The sequence below is a fragment of the Saccostrea cucullata genome, unplaced genomic scaffold, assembly GCF_032062105.1.
Source record: "Saccostrea cucullata isolate Sc308-1 unplaced genomic scaffold, CSIRO_AGI_Scuc_v1 ctg406, whole genome shotgun sequence".
NCBI classification, from domain to species: Eukaryota; Metazoa; Mollusca; class Bivalvia; order Ostreida; family Ostreidae; genus Saccostrea; species Saccostrea cuccullata.
Genome location: NW_026930103.1, coordinates 407385 through 428193, shown reverse-complemented (window position 1 = coordinate 428193; position 20809 = coordinate 407385). Strand labels below are relative to the sequence as shown.

At 32.7% G+C, this 20809-nt stretch overlaps 2 protein-coding genes across 2 annotated transcripts; one reads left to right on the top strand and one right to left on the bottom strand.

The window, feature by feature from the left end:
- Positions 1–198: 198 nt before the first annotated feature.
- Positions 199–15456, top strand: LOC134282877 (serine/threonine-protein kinase 11-interacting protein-like). Its single transcript, XM_062765276.1, is given in 24 exon segments — positions 199–524; positions 687–946; positions 1368–1535; positions 1910–2017; positions 2163–2234; positions 3079–3208; positions 3516–3619; positions 5183–5275; positions 5576–5617; positions 6107–6365; positions 6727–6818; positions 7089–7335; positions 7664–7792; positions 8149–8297; positions 8512–8643; positions 8889–8960; positions 9083–9170; positions 9293–9427; positions 9774–10675; positions 11031–11131; positions 11487–11662; positions 12117–12293; positions 13157–13332; positions 13720–15456. Coding segments are annotated over 24 exon segments (4077 nt in total). The 5' UTR covers positions 199–457; the 3' UTR covers positions 13918–15456.
- LOC134282876 (mitochondrial inner membrane protease subunit 1-like) lies at positions 14942–19917 on the bottom strand. The gene is made up of 6 exons (XM_062765275.1): positions 19833–19917; positions 18083–18278; positions 17826–17914; positions 17248–17359; positions 16718–16828; positions 14942–16205 (listed from the first exon to the last, which is right to left on the bottom strand). Exons 2-6 carry the CDS (start codon positions 18197–18199, stop codon positions 16107–16109), a joined length of 528 nt encoding a protein of 175 aa, XP_062621259.1. The 5' UTR covers positions 18200–18278; positions 19833–19917; the 3' UTR covers positions 14942–16106.
- Between the last annotated feature and the right edge of the window lie 892 nt (positions 19918–20809).

The window sequence follows — 20809 nt, the reverse complement described above, 5'->3', positions numbered from 1 at the left end:
AGCCCCGGATAGGTATTAAAAACTACTAACTCTTATTAAAATTAATCTGAAATGAATGTAAATATTGGATAAAATTTGAAAATCCATTTCATAAAACGTAATATGTTCGACAGTGACAAAACCTAATGGAGAACTCCAATTTACAAGTTTACGTATTTTAGTCTAATCATATTCTTTTTTCCATGACGTCATTTCCTGAACTATTTTTGTCACATGAGGGTAAAGTTTATCAACAAAACTCAACTTGTCACCTTTTCCTGCATTTAAAGCGTTTGTGGTAGTTTGATTTTCCTCAAAGTTGTTAATTGCCAAATAGACTTAACAATAATTTGACAAAGATGCGCAGAAATGAGAAATTATCCAGGCTTTTTATAAATTAATATGCATAATGTATGACCATGATGACAGGGGCTAAACCAGGACATGTAATGATGTACACGTGAAAGACTTTCATAATATGGATAAATTGAATCCGAAAGAATTTGCCATTGTTAACGATTTAGCTGACCTTCTGCGGAAGAATGGTAATTGTGATTAATAATTTCAATTTTTGACATATTCTACATTCTGATTTGTTGACATGCAAATGTTTTATAGATTACAATACATATATCTAAGCTATTCATTTGGCAATTTGTTTTTTAAGTTTGCTTTTTATTATTTTTTTTCTTACTTGAATATAATAGGTTGCTTTACAGGAGAACAAATTCTGAATGGGAGCACTCAATTTTGTTTGACAACACAATCACTGAGTCAACTGAATAATGCATTTAGAAGATACAGTGAAACCAAGTATGACTTTGAGGCAAAAAAAGAAGTTGAGAGGTCAAGGAGAGGGCCAGGTAGAGGCAGAGAAAGGATGAACCATGAACAGGATCAGTTCTATAGATGGAGGACCAATGCTCAATTTCTAAATGATTTTATCACAAAAACTGTATCTTTAAAAGTGAGTGAAGTGTGTTTAAAAAAAACAGTTGTAAGTGTTGATTTAATGCTGTAAATCACTCTTTATCCGTAGAAACTTTATTTACGCATAATAATGCGAGACAGTGTACTTGCAAAAATTTTCATTCATCTGTATATTAGTATTATTAAATATATTAGTATTATTAAACATTATACATGTACTAAGCTATTCTCACTGTTTCACTTATAAAGAGTTAATGACTATCTCACGAAAATAAAATGTCATGAAAATTTAGTGATTTACAGCAGTGAATATTGTAAATAGATATTTTGTCAATTTAAAATGGGTGAAATTCGGGATCCTGAAAAACTGGTAAAAATTATTAAAAAATCTTTGAAACCTGTATGCATTTTTGTTCATTAGGATCAAGTTAATGGTTTTATATTTGTGAAATTTTCAGATAACTCATGGAACAGCAACAATGCAAGGTCCTATTTTGATCTCAAGATTTAAAAGTCTTCAGGTTCTGGAGCTAAAAAAGATTCCAACTCACATGTTGGAGGGATTGCACAAGTTAAGAGGACAACTCCATGTTGTAACCGTAACCAGGTGTTTGCATACACTACAGGTACTTGTAAAATACAATCTAAATTTTTTTTTTGTCTTTTGACCTTAATGGCGAAGGAAGTATTGCTTCACAATTTAATACAATTGTTTAGAGTTAAACAAAACAAAAGAAGAGGAAGTGTTGTATTGCTCTCCTTTCTATTCAAAGCGAACATGCATGATCAGCTTTGAATAAGAAATCCAGTAGTTAAAGTGTACTAGTTTGGTCAAATAATAATAAAAATTTCTTTTGTGTAAGATTGAGCAGATTCTAATTCCTGTGATATAAAGCTGCTGTTCCAATATGCCTGTATATAACATATTTCTGTATTTACTATTTAGGATTAATGCTTGTGATAAGTTGAGATATTTTTATCCTTCTCTATATACCCTTAGGAATTTCTGGAGACTTGTGGAGGGGACCAGAGTAATCCTATGTCATGGCCACTTCTAACTGCTGCTTATTTTAGCTACAACTGGATATCCAAACTGGATGCATCTTTAGTGAGTACTATGGATTTAACAGGAGCTATTCACAGTGATTTAAAATGACTATGATGAAACTGAAATTCATTTAAACAAAATGTGGAAGAAAGCAATATTTTGTGTAACTAATAACCTTTTGATAAGTTTAACATATTTTTTTCAGAGACTTTTGCCAAGTTTACACCTTTTAGATCTTAGTCACAACAACATTGATAAAGTAGAGAATTACCTTGAGGTATGTGAGATTTATGTGAAAATGGGAAATATGAAGAAAGACACAACAATTAAACACAGACTTTTTTACATGGTGTAATGTCACATATACGTATTGTTTTGAAAAATATTATTTAGTACTGATATATGCAGGTGCATGTATCTCTGATAGCTTTGTCTTCAGTTTCTGTTAAAACATAATGCATGCAACTTTTTTTGCCCCCCCTTCAAAGAAGGGAGGGCATGTTGCTTTGCTGCTGTCTGTTGGTCCATTTAGTTTCTGTTCATTTTCTTCACAACCGTTGAACATACTGAAATGAAATTTGGTATACAGATACATCAGGTGAATATCTAGGCCAGCTCTGTTTTGGATACGATCGCGCCATTTTTGACAGAGTTATGCCCCTTGGACTTAGAAAAATTTACTTGCAGTTTCCATTCATTTTCTTTGCAGAGGTTGCAAATATTGAAATAGTATACAGATTTATCAGCTGAATATCTAAGTCAAGTTCTGTTTTGGGTACGATCGCACCATTGTTGTCAGAATTATGCCCCTTGTACTTAGAAAAATTCCACTTCCTGTTATTTGCAGTTTCTGTTCATTTTCTTTGCAGAGGTTGCACATATTCACAGATTTATCAGCTGAATATCTAGGCCAAGTTCTGTTTTGGGTACGATCGCGCCATTTTTGATAGAGTTATGCCCCTTGGACTTGGAAAAATTCCAATTTGGGGGATGGGGGGGGCATAAGTGTTTTACAAACATCTCTTGTTTGACTAGATTTTCTTGCTGTTAAATTTTGTGGAGAAAGTATAAAACAGTCCCTTCTCATCAATTAAATTAAAATCTATATTTTTTGTCCCCAGTACCTGACAGAGTTGAGGAGAATTAATCTTGGATACAACATGTTGGATTCTGTGCCAACATTCTCCATTACAGTTCAAAATAAACTACAAACCCTGGTCATCAGGAACAATAACCTAGACAATCTTTCTGGTAAGTGGAAGTACAGTAAAACCTTGTTATTCTAAACTCACTGTGACCAAGATTAATCTTCATGATATCAGATGGCCAGGGTTAAAAATATTTAAAATATGTGGTTGGGAGTGCAAACTCAATAGACATATCCCTGGTATTTGAGATATCAGAGTTTGAGATGATGAGCTTTAATTGCATGTATAATTGTTACTGATAATAAAACAATATAATCAGGAACCACAGTCAGGAAAAGCTTTAAATTTCACTACACATAATATAATACTAGTATGTAGTCCATTATTTTTGCTTACCTGTAAATTGACAGGAGTTGAGATGCTGGTAAATCTGGAGGAATTAGATGCCTCAGAGAACTGTCTGGTGGACCACTCCTGTCTGGGGGTCTTCAACAAACTTCACTCCCTCCATGTGGTAAATATAGCCTTTATACTTATGATTATGTACTGCTTGATCTGAATTGAACTTTATCATTAGATAAATACTGTAAAACGAGAAAATTTGGTGCATACGTATTTTAGCGCAAACGCAGGTGGAAATGCATTGGCGCTAATAAATTTTAGTGCTTGCACTTGTCATAAAAATATACAAATGTGATATATATTTTTTAATCCACACCCGTATTTGACTTTTTGATTAGTCAAGCAAGGAAACACAATAGCGCTCCCGTATATAAGTAAATATTCGTCAACTTTACCGTGGTGTTGCAATGACTCAGTGTTAAAATTCATTTTATTTTAAATAAAAGAAATGGTGTATTTACGTATTTCATTCATATAAATACAATGCATGCATCCAAAGAAAGTTACTTGGATAAACGGTAATCATTATACAGTTATTGACTGGGTATGAGGGCAACAAATGATTTGTTGGACCTGAAGGTGAAAATGTTGCCCGAGGCCGCAGGCCAAGGGCAACATTTTCATCTTCAGGTCCAACAAATCATATGTTGCCCGATAACTGTTTTGTTGTACCCTTCACTGCTCACTTAAGATTGATCAATTTTATCAATACACGCTATACTATCAATTATTTTATATGGAAAATTATGGCTTCTTCAGTAAATATAAAACATCAAGCTGAGAACAAACAAAATCAATTATAAATCTATTATATCACAAAAATTATTTATCACAAAACATACTCTTCCCTTCTACCTTACCTTGCTGTTAGCAACAACTCTTAATAGCTCTTAACTTCGGCTATTTTCGCGTCGCCGATATTGAACGATGATTATTAATTGTGACGTAACAGACAAGTGACGTTGCGGTCTAACAATTCTTATGTAAGACCGGTCAATAGTGAAATTGTTAGACCGACGTAATAAACATTTCTATTGTTGGACTTTTTATTAGTAATAAATATATAGAAGGATATTTATAAGGGTATAACAAAATCAGGTATTGTCTGCAAGCTCAATCGTCATGCTTAATTGCACTGTTTACCTTGAGGAGGTAGATGATTGACATGCCGAGAAGCAAAACTTTGAAGGTGCTAATGATAAGAATCAGGTAACAACTACTGGGGTAACAATAGTTTAATTAAATTATAATTTGGCAGAACTTTCTTGATCGATCCTACCATGAGCAGTGCTAGTGTGTTTATAAAATCCAATGACCCTTCGACATTATGTAATCGCGCCTTCTGGTTTACATGTACTTATGGAAAAGCTTTGAACACACACAAAAATATTATTTTGAAATCTGTTAGCGCACAATAAATTTTAGCGTTCATGGGCTCTTGCGCCAAAGGTGCTAAAATTAGTTGTGCGCTAAATATTCTCGTTTTACAGTATTAGTTGCTTAAAAAATCTTTTCTTTTGATGAAAATTTTATTAGAAATACAAAATATTTTAATGTTAATAGAATCAAATGTATAGAAATAACAGCTATAACATTTCTTTAACCTATATTTATGCTACAGTGTAATATGAGACTTGAAAACTATCTGTATGAAATACAAATCTCTGAATTTCAGATAAGTCTGCAAGGCAACCCTTTAAGTTATCATCAACAACATAGAATCCGATCCCTTCATCAGATGTCATCTAAAGCTATCACTTCAAAAGAGGTATGATGCATATATATAGATTAATAAGATCTCAAATATGTTGTAACTAAAAACATTTTAAAAATATCAAATATGTGCTTTTGTGGTACCAAGACATTTGGATTACATAACTTGTGAAGTTCAGTACTGTTGAGATACATGTAGATTTTGTAAATTTTTTGACTACCGTACGTGACACACGTGATTACTGTAAGGCTTCAGTTATAATCTCTGGTTATGCTGTTGCAGATAACGTGTCTTATTGTTACAGAAAATTATGTGGAATTCTTTTAATTCATTTTGGTATTTTGTTATATTTAGGTTGTTCTGGATGGCAAACCTGTTAAACCAGCAGAAATCCTGGTAGGTGCATGCTATGGTATATATATATACATGTATATATATATATATATATATATATATATATATATATATATATATATATATATATATATATATATATATATATATATATATATATATATATATATATATATATATATATACATGTAGTACAATAGAAAGAGATGTTGGTTGTAATAGAAATATTACAATACTTAACACATGTAATATTTAATCTTGTTCAAATATCAAATTCTGCAAGGAATTCCATTTACCCAATATATGCATGAACATTAATATTAAAGTTTCAAATGATAAGATTTAATGATCTGAAAGATATACTCAGTACCCATATAGAGGTTTGCCACATACACCATGCAACACATACATTTTATGAAAAAGACATTAGATTACAACTAAATTTGTTTTCAAGGATAGAGAATGGCACTGACAATATTAATTGATAATTTGAACACCATCGATAATAAAGCTTTGTTTCTTCTTTTACAGCACCTTCAGAGCACAGGAAAATTGTCCACAGGCAAACAGCCAGCAGAAAGAAGCTCCAGACAGTCAACAAATAACCCAAGTCTGGCTCAGTCCTACAATTTTGACGACACGGACGACATTGCAGAAGCAGTGAAGGTGGGGTCCCCAGGCAGGAGGAAAAGCCGGAGGAAGAAATCCCGGGTAAGGTCACAAAGGACAGACACAGAAGGAAGTGAGGTCACTGAAACCACCGACCAGTCCTCTCCAGAGAGTTCAAGAGGTCAGTATGAATATAATTTAGTGTATTGACTTTTTAGAAGGGGATGAGAATGATGATGTCCCCACACCAGGAATCCACTTTATTTTAGACAATTATTTAAAGATTTGTGTTTTTTCTTGAATTTTAGACTACATTGAAATTATAGGTAAATGATTGAGTATCATGTCACAATCACATTTTTAGTGAGAACACAAGAAATAACTTAAAGATTGATGCTTCATTGTACCTGCTTTTCACTCTACGTAGTTGATGGTTTATTATTATTGTATACTTGGTAGAAAGATGTATGTCTTCCCAGTAAATGTGTTTTACTTAACCGACTTTAAAATAAATCTAAATTTGTCATTTAACTTTCCAACAGCTCCTTCACCAACAAGAATTGTAGAGGGACAGGCATCAACACGAGAAGAAATAGAAGTCTTGAGAGACCACTATGGTGTAAACTGGCTACAGGTATTTGAAGAATTTTCTTAAAGACACATATGATATGTCACTTCAAATTTTTAAAAACTGATATGCTTTCTGTATTAAAAATATGTACATGTATATCATAAATATTGGACTAGGAAAGAAACCTTACCACCTCTCCTTGTAGAATTATAAAATTTTCGATCAACAGGGTATAAATATCATGTCTTTTTCCTGTTACATGTATCTACTTTTTACTGGTTTTTTTTGAATTTTTAGTAAAAATGAATTATCTATATGTTCTGTATTATACAGGTGATATCTGCGAAGGATTATGATGGTAGTATACAGATTATTGAGAATGGAGAACAGAAATCAACTTTACTAAGTTCTGTACTTGATAATGAAAAACAATCCAATCACACTCAAGATAACACAAATTCAAAACCAGCCGTTCACACGGAAGATGACTTCTATTTGAATGGGAGTACAGTGGATGTTCATCATGGAGAGAATGATATGGAAGATGACATTGAAGTTTTACATGTATCCAATGGGTCTGGTAAGTCAATTATATAATACAGTTGAACTTTTTTATCTTGAATACTGATATCTCGAATATCATGGATATATCAAAGTTATTTGGAAGTCCCAACTACTTACTCTTTGTGTATTTTACCTTCAATATCTTAATTCCTTGGATATCTCAAATTTATTCTCTCGGTTCAATCAAGTTTTGTCAATTTTTTGTAAACAATTATGTATGTTCATAGCAATGAGCATTTATTGCATGTACATGTGTATGTCCCATTCTTAGTCAAGGTGTGTATAGCCTTCTGAGGGAAAGTTTGTTAGTGTAAAAAAAAAACTAATTTGCATCTCTGTTACAGAAACCATCATGAAGACCTCTTCCTCAGATTTCTCCACCCTGTCTGGTGAACACCCAGGCTATAACAGAATGAACAGCTCAAAGGGAGCCGAGTGGGATAGGGATGAAGAAGAGAAATTAGCTCTCTATGGTAATGTGTTGGGAGACTGATTTCTTTGTATGTTATTGTAGACATATGATTTGTGCTGACATTTAAATTATTGACCATTCTTTGGAATGGGAAGCTTGTTTCATAACATGAAGGAAATGGCAATGCATTTTAATTGAGACAAGATTAATATCAAGAAAACTAATGAATGTGATATATTTGAAAGCTTTGTGCAAGATGCACTAACACTGAATTTGGAAAGAAGGAGTAGAGAAAAAAGTTAATCATGAGTTTCTTTGCAACCATGGTTAGCTGTTATTGCTTCTATGAAGACCCTTATAATTCTAGTACAAGATATTTCATTGAATACAAAATAGTGATTGTATAATTTTTGACAGGAGAAGAATGTGAGCCCTTTATTGTAATGCTGCCTGATGCTGATCTCAAAGTTTTACTTGTAACCCTCAACCAGCGCTACTTGATTGAAAAAGACATTGACGGGAAGATCATAGAAATGCTGGATCTCAGATGCCTGTTATCATTCAAGGTATTGATTTGGTTTTAAACCATCAAATATGATATGTACTGTAAAATTATACATGTCATATGGGGTAAAACTTGTCATGTTAGATTTTCCGAAACTTGATTGAAAAATGTTTTGGAATTAAACAGAGAGAAATACAAGTGCAGGTATTTGGGAATAAAAATATATAATGCAATTGCACAACATATCAGAATGCAAACTTGGTTTATATTAACAGATTGAAGAGGAGGCAGTGACTCATGCAAACTTAGTTGATGAAAAAGTCCTTGTGTTCAGGGCTAAGTTTGACTACATGAAGAAAGACAGGAGGGAAAGAGTCTTCATAATGGAGAACACTGTAGCATCAAAAGTTAGTCAGAAATTGTTTCAGCAAATTTCTATAAAAAAAAAAAAATATGCACTTATAAGCTTTAGATAAACTTAAAAAATGTTTTTTATTGCAGTTTATATTAGGGTTGTAAATAAATAAAGTGAACATGAGAAAAAAATATTTATTAATTATGAGAAGTATTGAAAGATGCATTTTGTAGCTGTCGATGTGATCACAAGATGTAAATGAAGTTGTGGTTGTCAATATTTCTAATTTATTTATAGGAATTTGAGGAACTATTAAGACCAATAGTTGAAGCTAAAGAGGCAGAGGAAAGAAAGAAAAATCTTCTACAGGTATAGTTTATATGTGGATGTAGACTTTCATAAAGAAAACTGGCTCTGTAATGATGACAAACTTCTTGGTCAGGGTTTCATAAATTACTAATGATATACATGTACAGTATCTTCCATTACAGTGTTTGAAATGTTCAAAAGTAGTCTCCAAACAGGAGGTGGACATCTCTGAGCATGTATTTGACAAAAAAGACAAAACTGCAGAACCAGGTATGTCACTGGAATGAATTGATAGTAAAAAATGACATTTGCAGCTTTTAAGTCTGTATTCAAAAGACAAAAATTATTACAGTAAAAAAAGTATTCATTATTGAGTTTTTATTTTCTTATAGAGGTGAGGTACCAGTGCCCTCATTGCGGGAGTCAGATGATGATGGAGGTGGCCCAGGAGGAGGAGGAGGGGGTCCCTGTTTCCATGGGGGCTCAACCCACCAACAATGGAGAGGACATGAAACAGGAGGGGTAAAATTGTTTATTGAAATTTTAACAAGGAGTGTAACAGCGAATTTTCAAAAATAATGATTGTTCAAATTATGTATGTTTGCGTCGTTTTACCATACATTTAAAAATTTAAATTATTTTTTCTATGATTGGCGATTTCACTTTACATAGTATATATATAAAAATTCACATGATTTTGTTTTTCTTCCACCAGGAAAAAAGATGAATCAGAAGTGTCAGGTAAGTGAAAACTTAAGTCATAAAATTTAGATATTTTCAAAATGTTCAATACTTATAGATCATTGCAAACTGTATAAAGTGTAAGAGAATGTGTTTAATTATTGTTAGGCACATGTTAATGATATAAATGACAAACTGATTATTTTTCTGTAACAGGTAGTTTGACCAGGCCTAGGACCTATGCATTCAATGACGTCATGTCTCATTCTGACATCGGAAAAATACTGACAACACCAGAAATAACCAGATCCAATTCTACCGGAGAAGCTCTCAGTGAAAAACAAAGGGAAGAGGAGAGTGCCAAACTTATTGATTCATGGTCAGACGTTAAGTCTACCGAGCAGAGTCATCGAAAAACTCGAACCTCTGTAGACAGTGATATCTCATTGATAACCAATCCCAGTGATGCTAGCATATCTGTGATATCGGAATCCAGTGTTGAAACGATATCTGAATCACAACAAAATGGCGACAATACTTGTTTTGTGACATCAACTCCACAAAAGGAAGATAAAGGTGAAAATGGCAATGTAGCTGTTCCTAGGAGTTTGAATTTGAATGGAGTAATTGAGGAAGAAGACTTGACCCCTGTAGGGTCACCATTGTCCAATAGTATTTGTTCTAGCATGGTATCTAGTATGTATGAGAATTCCTTGTCCATAAATAATGACTCTCCACAAAAGGACACGAGTCAGACTGTGATGAATGAGTGTTCAGATAGAGAGAACAATAATGGAGACACAAGCATTTATTCCCAGTTTAAAACGGGGGAGGAATCCATAGACAATAGTTCCAGTTATGAAACTTGTGAACAAAATAGTACCCAAGACAGCATTACCCAGAGGGTGGGGATAGTGGTGAATGGAGTTGACATGACAGACAGTTCTGCAGTGATGAATGAATCTGGTTATGATTGGTTGAAAAGCCTGGACAATTTACACCATGTTGACTTGAGTGTTGTTGATCACAAATTACAACTGTACTTGGATATGAATGTTTTTGAGGAATCTGAGAGTATTCAGTTTTGTATACAAGTAAGTAAAGAGAAAAGTTTACCTTTCCTTAAATCTTAAGAGTTTAAAGTTTTATTTTAGCATTAGTCTTGCATCTTAACTGCTAATGCATGTGTACACATGATTTATGATGCAGTCCCTATAAGTGCTAAAACATTACCTTGTTTATTGCATTTGCCTTGTACAATGTGTTTTACCCACCTTTATAACTCTTTATCTTAATTTTGAAGTTTGACTTGCATTTGTGAAACTTTAATATTCCCCATTAGCTACTATATGGGGACATCAGTGTTTTACAAACAACAGTATGTTGTAGTTTTTAAATCAGACCTACAAATTTGAATATAGATCTCATCTGTTGATTGGTTCTTTCCAGTGTTCCACTGTCCAGTACATGAGGTCTTCGGAGTTCCAATCCTATCTCATCTTCTCTACCAGCAGGGTCCTGATCATAGAAATCACTGATCCAGGCCAAGGGTAAGATTTAACATAAACTATTTATATCGCAGATCAAGTAAATGGTCAGATTTAATCAATAATATTATTTATATGCTCATTTATTTGTTAGAATAAATCATGCTGTTAAACTATAATACACAAAACAAAAAGAGCTGACTCAGAGTATAAGAGTATTCCAAATAGTCATAATGAAGAAAATAATTTAAAACTATTCAATTTATGAAGTCGAAAAATTCAAAATGTATTGACAGTTACAAGTACTATTTCTTTCAATTAAAGTTTATGTATTTTATCATGCATGGTTGAAATATGTGTACAAGAATATGAAATACATGCACATTTTGATACATATGCACATTTTGACCATATATAGGGAGAATACTGATGGATTATCCTGCATTGAGAATCAGCCAATCACTGAGCTGTGTTACATTGATATAGGACTAGGTTATCAGAGTGTCCGACTGGAGTTTGATACAATGTGTTCCAGCTACAGCTTCCTGATCAGAGATGAAGAGAGATGTAAATCATTCATCAGTTTAGTAACAGGTTAGTCATGTGTTCACCAGCTTAGTAACGGTATTGTCTGATAATACATAATATGGGGGAATAAATTTGATAAGGTGTATTTATATGAATAGATTCAGGAAACAATTGTCAGATTTTGAAATTTGATATTATCCTGGTAGTTTTATTACAAGAAGCATTGAGGTACTTCACAGACAGTAAGGCCTGTAAAATAAAATTTACAAAATAAGAAGGGAATCAGGTTTGTTTGTTTGTCAGCAAGTTTCTTGCAGGCTTTAAGGTTTGAACTTGAAGATGGCTTTGCCAGATATTTGTTAGTTTTTCATATTGAATATTTATGATGATAAAAATACTGTTGAAGTACTTTTTCTGGAGATGTTGGATAAAGTATGTTTACAATATGTTCACTTTATTACTAGTATTACATAAATAATCCACAGCTTCTTTACACAGTGAATTTGTTTACATCTTACAGAAATTATCCAGGACACAGCTTTCAGTGAGGAGAGTAAGTTGGAGGGGATCAGTAAGTTTAATGCGGACACGCTGGGTAATCTACAGGACACAGTCTGGTGGAAGTTCAAACACAACCTCAACGACGATGACAACAAGTTCGACCTAGTTAGGTACCTGTCTGCAATATTTATTACAGGTAAGTTGGTTGGATATTATACACAGAAAAAAATTTAATTACATTTTAAGGCATTTACTATTATGATACAAGAGATATAATTTCTGTGACTTGAAATTACTGTTAACGTAATATATTTAGCACTGTATTCTACTTAGTGATTTTGGCGGAAAGCAGAGTTCACTTAATCAAGTTCATGCATTACTAAATGTCTTTGTATATCGTACATTTACCGGGGTATATCTACCACATTCAGAAAGAGCTAAATCAAATCTAAACTTGTTGGAAACTTAATTTCTGCCATAATGTCATCAAACATTACTATTTTTGGTGTGTTGTGTTTACCACTTTCCCTTTTCGAATGCTCAGGAAACTGCCAAAAATTAACCAAATGCCTTGAATTATTTAAAAAGACAAAATAAACTGTGGAATCAAATAAGGATAATTTTTTCCCCAATCTTATCTATTTTATTTTTGTCTTTAATAAAACCTTCTTTTTTTAACCTTACGCCGTAGGACCGTACCCTATGCACATTCAACCATAATAAAATCTTTATTTTTGTCTAAATTTTGTCAAAAAAATGATAATGCACTAAAATATGATATATAAACATTTACGGTACTTAAGTTTTCAGCTAAGTGCACCTATTATTTTTCGAGAAAAACGCTTTGTCCCAATTTTACAGGACAACCTTAGTAAATATAAAATTTGGTCAAAAAGAGAAAAGGGAGACAAACATTTTTCATTTTATTGTCACTGCAGATATTCAAATGTCACATGAAGAAGTCAATTCCACTATTTCTACGTGAGACATTAAAATCTAAGCATCAAATTTTAAATAGCAACTCTTCCTTTACATATCAGTATTACTTCTTTTATACAGAAAATACCGATGACACTCGATCTGTGGGTCTGGCTGTGACAGAAACGTACATCTCTCTAGTCGTAGAGAACCACCAGTGGCCATTACCAAGGTTACAGTCAGCTTTACCTGAACACATCAAAGGACAACAGTTTGTTCTCCTGGACAGGCAGAAAATTAATAACATTGCTTCTGTGGTGAGTTTTCAAGAAAATGTAGGCTTATTTCTTGGTCTTTTTCAAATGGCTTTTGGTCAAAGATGTTTTAGACTTTGATTCTAGGATATTTCTAGTGGTCTGTATTCAAAGATATGGAAAAGTTTAATGTAACAGAGTGGTTTAATTATAAGAGAATTGTAAGAACTTGACCAGTTTTTATTGTTATAAATGCATTGAATGAAGAATGAGTTAATCATATCAGTTTTGATAATTAATAATGCATTTGCCCCCTTAAATAAGTATTGGAGCTTGCGGATAAATACAAATACAGTAGTCATTTGATATGAAGAGAGAGAAAGCGTCTAAGTGCTTTCAGGCATCACAACTTTTTATGTCATCATGATAATTTTTTAATTACTTTTTTAGGAGGTATGTCAGTTAACGGGTGCTAAAGTCAAGATAAATTTCTTTAATGAAGAATCTCAAGAAGAGGCTCAGTGGTTCATTGCCATGGAAACCAGCATGAGTACAAGGTCAATGTTGGACTCAATTCGTGAACCTTGGGAAGCTGCTTTCGGAGTTGAAATGGAAATTATTCCAACAGAATTCGAGGAAGAGTCCTAAGCCAAAAATATAGCCATTTTATTTTGTTCTAGTCAACTCTGTCTATACCACCAAGTTTTTAAATGGAAGACTTTAATATTTCAGTCCGAAAGATTGTCTTTCTTTGTGGAAGAAGGTAGTTCAAGGTAAAAACCTGAATTCTAAGAGAAAATTTTTTTTATTTATTTTGGAAATGGTTTGTCAATGGAGTAATGTCTCAAGTCTCCAACTTTACATTATTCAGAAAAAATATTAGAGTTCCTTTACCAAGTACAGTGTACATGTATCCAGATAATTCAGTATTATCCATTGTAATCAAGCATATTTCTACTTTTAAAATATAATCCAGGGTTTTACTTGCTGTAGCTTCTTGTGTCTTGTCAGTCATGTGTTTTATCAAACTCACTGTTATTAAGCATATACCAGTGAAGCAATAAAACCTCTTGCTTTTAAGATTGTTAACAAGTCTTATCTTTGTACTATAAGTGCATATTTATGTTTCTACAACATTCCAACTTTTATTTTATAATAGAAAAATTTGTTTTAAATTCTGTTTACTCTTTTTTTTTAAGCTGTTCAACTGAAAGCTGACAATCCACTTTTTACCTCAATTTTTTTTTCAGTTAGTTACATGTATACTTTTAAAAATGCATTTACCTGGTAATTTATACCCTCAGGATATCTAAATGTTGGCTTTTAAATGCTTGAAATTTAAAATTTATTAGAACTTGATGTAATCTTTATCTTAAACTGTTACTGCTTCTATAAATAGGCACTGCTGATCATGTACTCTGATGTACTGTACATGTAGCTTTGTCATAAAAAAGGAAACAACTTTTACATGTACCCCCCCCCCTCCTTCTCTCTTTACAGACAACTGCAGAAACATATTTCAAAAATGAGGACTTTAATATTTAATTAAATATATTTTAATGAGGGTTTTAGTTTTCGATTGCCCTTGGTGTATTATAATAATTTTTTAGGGTATTTGAAATATATTTTACTTTGTGATATTTTATGCAATTGTATCCAGATTTTTTTAAACAAATACAGAGAATGTAACTATTGTAACTTTTAAGGAATTCAAGTTCAAACAAATTTATTAAAAAGAAAAAAAATTCTTAAAGTATAATCAACATTTAATTTCAGTGACCATACAGATATTACAATTGTGCATTTAATAGGAAGTGTCATAACTACCAAGTTTTAGTAATGCCATGACAAGATGGACATATAGTACTTAGTTATACATGTAGTAAATACTCAGTTTAGTTAATTAACATTTTTACCTTGCCTTTAACTTAGTTCAAAGCACAAGCCTGTGATATAAAGTGCTATCAATGCCTTCCTTGATTTTAATTTTGCTTCAGTGTTTTAATGCAAAAATACCAGTTCCATTTCTTCCTGCCTTATCTTCAGTTCTGGCAAAGTCATAAATATTTGTTTGCTTGTGGTCCGATGTATGGCATGAATGTAGTGTGACAAATATAGTTATTTATATACTAGTGACAACTGTGTACATGTAAATTAATGCAAGTTTTAATAAATATTGAAGAAGTGTTTTTTGTCTTTACTTTCATTTCACCTGAGCCAGAAAAGAAAGCAAATCTGTCTGTATTTTGATTTTCTTAAAAAATATACAATACAGCAATGCTGAAATACATTTACTGGTAATCAGATACTATGTTAGGATGAATCTTTTGAAAATATCAGAACAGGTTTCATATACATGTGTTTTATAAACCAATGCCGTTTGGCTTGAAGCACTGCAGAACAGAATAAGTAAGATTCAACATCTGGATAGTTCATTCCTCTTACATCAAAAAATTTATAAGGAATTTTTTATTTGTTAAACATGTAAACATACTGACATACATCTTTACAAGTATGTTTTCATATAAATTACTTAGAAATCACAAGAATGGCTTACATTGCAATGTATTTAAAAAATAAAATCATGACAAATTAATAAAAACAAATCATAAAAAATTGCTAAATAAATTCAGATATAAATGCTGATATTTTATTAAATTAATGCTTTTTTTTATAAGTTTACGAGGCAAGACAAAGGAAATTACCCTGTTATTTGCACATGTACAGTGTAGCATGAATAAAAGTATGAAAATAATTTACATCTGTATGAACACAAGTATGTTTAAAACTGATACCTTATCTTTAAGAAACATTAAAGTCACATAAAATTTGCCTGTTTAGCTACTGCCAGTATATAAAATAGGTTTCCGCCTTGTCTCGTTGATTTCCACTTCACCTGGAAGTTCTAGGAACCCCCTTCTGGTCAAAGGCCACCACTACAACATAAATAGAAAGCAACAGCTTTTTCAGTATAAATGTACATGTAGTAAAAAAAAAAACTGTAGAAAATTGATCTTTTACCTAAATATCAAACAGATGATATTCTGTACGTGTACAAAAATTGGTGTAATAAAAGCTGAATTAGTGAAATAACTGGGTATTGAGTTTTTTGGCATATTCATGATTTATTCCTCGCCATTTATTGTGTTTATGAATGATTTTTTTTAGCATTAATTAAGAATTAGCACATCAATGTCCACACCAAAGCCGCTAAAATATGAAGCCCACTTTTTTAAGTACTCATTCTGTAGTTAGGGTTTGGTTTGAGGTTAATAAATATGATTTCTATCGAACAAGTTTGTTTTCTTATTACCCCATTCATAGGAATGATAGATTAATTACCCAATAGAAAACCCTATAATCCAACAAAACTCCATAAAAATGATAGCTTACTGGAACTATAGAAAACCCTAAATTCTAACAAAAACCCATAGGAATTAAAGCTTACCCTATAGAAAACCCTGGACTCCAGCAATCCATATGGAACAGGACCATAATCCCTGGAGTCCTCTGAATCCTCTTTATTATCTCCCTCTAACCACACATGGCCCTGAGGTACCTGCAAATATTGGATGAATACATGTATTGAAGTTCCATAGTCTTATTAGGATAATTAGTACACATTTATTTCTGATACTTTAAATCAACTTTTTTATTCTGACTTCTGTTGGACAAATTTAATTCTAAGCTTAATTTGAAATTGGATTCAATACTTGAATATGTTAGTCTCGTGTGGTTGTTGCAAAGGTGCTTATTTTGAGTATCATGGGGAATGAAATCACTTCTCAATAATCGTCAATTCATTATAAACACCTTAGCAATAAGCATGTTTTACTGTACTTTCAAAAAATTCTTTTCTTTCCAAGAAGATTTAAAACATATGAGGAACTACTCAGATATAAATTGAATGAATACTATATGATAATCAATCGAAATTGTTTGTCATTAGCAAATTGCTGTGATTGTGATTTATGTTACCTTGACCACTTCTCCATCTTCTTTAATGATTCTGTCATATTCCATGCCTATCAGTCTTTTGCACACTAAACTAGTGGGGTTGTAGGGCTTCTTACAAATAACTATGTCATCTCTACAATAACAAAAAAAGTTGTACATTTTTCCCCAAATGTGAATGAATTGTGCACTTGAATTAGTGTAAAATTTGGTCTATCAAAAAAATTTATGCATATGTTTAGGATTCTTCCACGTGGTATTTATTATACATACACAAGAATTAATTTAAAATCAAGTGCCTGATTGATTGAACTCAATGCAAGTAACTGAGTTTATAGAAATTCTTCTACCCATAAGTTTCACAAAAGACATGCTAAATTTTAAAATGCAGGATATTTCGTTTCTTAGTTTCTGTGATTGTGACAAAATTTTATAATCACATTATACAAAAAATATATGCACTAAACATACACAAAAAATGTAAAGGTATGTTTTTTGTCAAATAAAGTATATCAATTATTCTTTCTTTCTACATCTAAAATCATTTGAAAAACCCAGTAAATAAAGGCAAGAGGAAATAAAAGCACAAAAGTATTTCTTACTTTTGTAATCTGTGATTTGAAACACTCATGTACTCAATAAATGCTTTATCATTGGAGTGAATTGTTGGATACATGGAATCCCCTGTCAGCTGCAATAAATTTTAAAAAATGAAGATAATTTTGGATTTTTTTTTAATGATGACATGTTTGTTTTAAACATGTTAAATGAATTTATTTGTTTTTCAATTATAAAAAGTTTGCATGCTTCAAGTTCTTGTTTCAAAGGCTCTTAATTTTGAAAAAAAAAATCTGCTTACATTAATGCTCCATGCTACCCTGTTTGCAAATAGCATAATTCCACAGCCAGCACACCAGACTTGAAAAACCCCTTTAATGCCCCTCTTCACTGAGGCCCTAAACAGGTTCCTCCACATAGTTTGTCAATAATACTCAGGCAGGTTGTGATGAATACCCTCTGAGATATTCAGCTCTGACACTGTTCTTTTCATTTTCCTAAAAAAAAAAATACACAGTTCATCTAGAACATTATGCTGTAGAATACATTTCACATAAGGCCAAATGTCACAGAAGCGACATATGCATTTCTTTTAATTTTGATTTGCTCCTCCTTCTTCTTCTTCTTCTACTGCCGGGTCACCTGTGTGGCACAGTGGTTAGAGCATCTGCTCTTAAGAGTCGCAGAGGGGTAGTAAGGAGTTGATCCTTAAGTTGCTGGTTCAAATCCCACAGTGGGACGAGAAGACCTGTCCTTCAGATAAGACTGTATAAACAGAGGTCCTGTGTTGCTGTAGGTGCTGGCATGAAAAAGATCCCTCAATGCATGCCGAGTACAGGACAAAATTTGCAGCTCTCCACCGGCAAATGGTGGTGTCTCCATATGAGTGAAAAATTCTCCAGAGGGACGTCAAACAACATACAATCAATCAATCAATCTTCTGTCGGTTACTGCCCCCAGTCAACAAGTTGAATATTATGGCAAGTGTAGTGCGCATATGGTTTTTTTTTTGTCATCAGACCATTCAAGTCATTTAAAACCATTTGTAATTGATGCAAATCACCCATATTCCCAAAACGCCGGCAAGACAATTTACGGCAGCAGACTTCTGGGGGTGGATCCTAGGTTCTTAGCTTTCTTAGTTAGAGAAAAAATAAACGTCTACCCCAGGAAGTAGTCCCTTATGCCCTAAATAGTTCCTGTCAAAAATCTTTATTTATTTATAAAATACGTAAAATGTCAGAGGCACTGGTACCAAAATTTATATTTTAAAAAGTTGGATTGAAGAAAATAAGAAAAAAAATCAACAGAAAATATTCATTTTAAAATGAAAATGTTTACATAGCCAATCGGGTAACGTCTACCCATTCAGTACTCGTCTCCATCTTGTTCAACCAGGAAATGATGTAAGCGTCCGGGAATTTGGTACCCTTTTATCTATATTTCAACGCGGTACTTCCACAACTACCAGATGCCAATTTATACTAAGAAAAAAATATTTTGAAATTGAACTATGTAAAAAATTGAAATACAGCTTATTTTTTTAAAGAATTACTTTACTATAATTAATTTCCTTCCCTATTTTTGGGACAGGGGGGGGGGCAAATCTTCTAAATAATTAGTATTCTACCTATAAGTTAAACCCAGTAAATTTTAAGATCCCTCCCTCAAACCTGCTGACATTAATTGCTTGGCGCACATCTCCCCGGGGAAGAATCACAGATTAACGTTAATTCGGCTTTTATTGAATTTGCTATATGGAGAGAATGCTAAGGTTTTCTTGGCATGATTTGTTTTGGCAGGGAACTATATATATACTAGTAATAGGTCCCTGGTTTTGGTAGGAAATAAGAATTCCTAGTCAAAAGTTTTGAGGGAAAATCCGAGAGAGATATTAAATCCCGGTTTTATATGTCTCGGCATTGATAAAACTTTGCATGAAACAAGGTGAAAACGAAAACAGCTGATTAAGACTTGTACTTGAAAGTAGCGTGTTACATCCACCACGGGCAATGGCTAAATCAAACAACATTGTGCAGAACTTGTCATACCTATGCCATTGTCATATCGTCACCAGTCGTTATTACTCCCAGAAGATGAATGATAATTTCATAACTGATGCAACCTTCTAAAATGTTTCTGTTTTCTAACAGGAAATCTCACAGCTCAGAAAAGCAAGAAATGCCACACAGACGGGCCAAAAGAATCCGGAATGTTAAGGAACGAGAAAATGATGTCCAAATATTCATTCACGGGTATATTCCTAGTGGCAAAACCTTCCTTTGGATATCACAGTTTTGGCCTTTCTATCTTGACTTGGAATATAACCTACTTTTGAAAAAAAACTTTCAGGATTAAACATTTTTTAAAGTGGGTCAGAATGTAAGGCCAAGGACAAAAGGTCAAGAATATTTGTAAACATGTATATCTACTGAAAGAATACACATGTGAAGTATGAAAACACAAGCACCTACTGTTCAAAAGTTCAGTATGGCCAAGCTATAGGTTACTTTTAATTTTTTTTTTTTTTGTAAACGTGTGTCAAACGCCTACATGAAGGTCTAGGTCAAGAGTTCAAATGGTAACACCCAACGAAAGGTCTTGTCACAAGGAATATACCTGTGAAATATGAAAGCCATAGACCTACCCACTCAAAAGTTATGACAAAGGTTAAAGTTTCTGCGGAAAAAATTAACGAACAGATAAACAGACAAAATTAAGACATGCAGACGGACGGACAGGGGGAAACATATACATGTACCCCTGGATCTTTTATTATAGCAGAGGGTCGAGACCCCTTAAGCACAGACCATACGTTCCTAATTTTTTTTATTCTGAGATTTTGTCATTGAAGTATCGCTACTTTAACATGTTTACTCACAAAAATTAGGTACCTTACCAGGCCTTTTGCATGATACCGGATGATGGTATTTCTTACATAATCCTTTTTGAAAAACTTAAATTGACAATGTCAACAAAATTAGCATTTGATTTTTTACAAACAAATAGAAATCAATTCAGAAGTCAT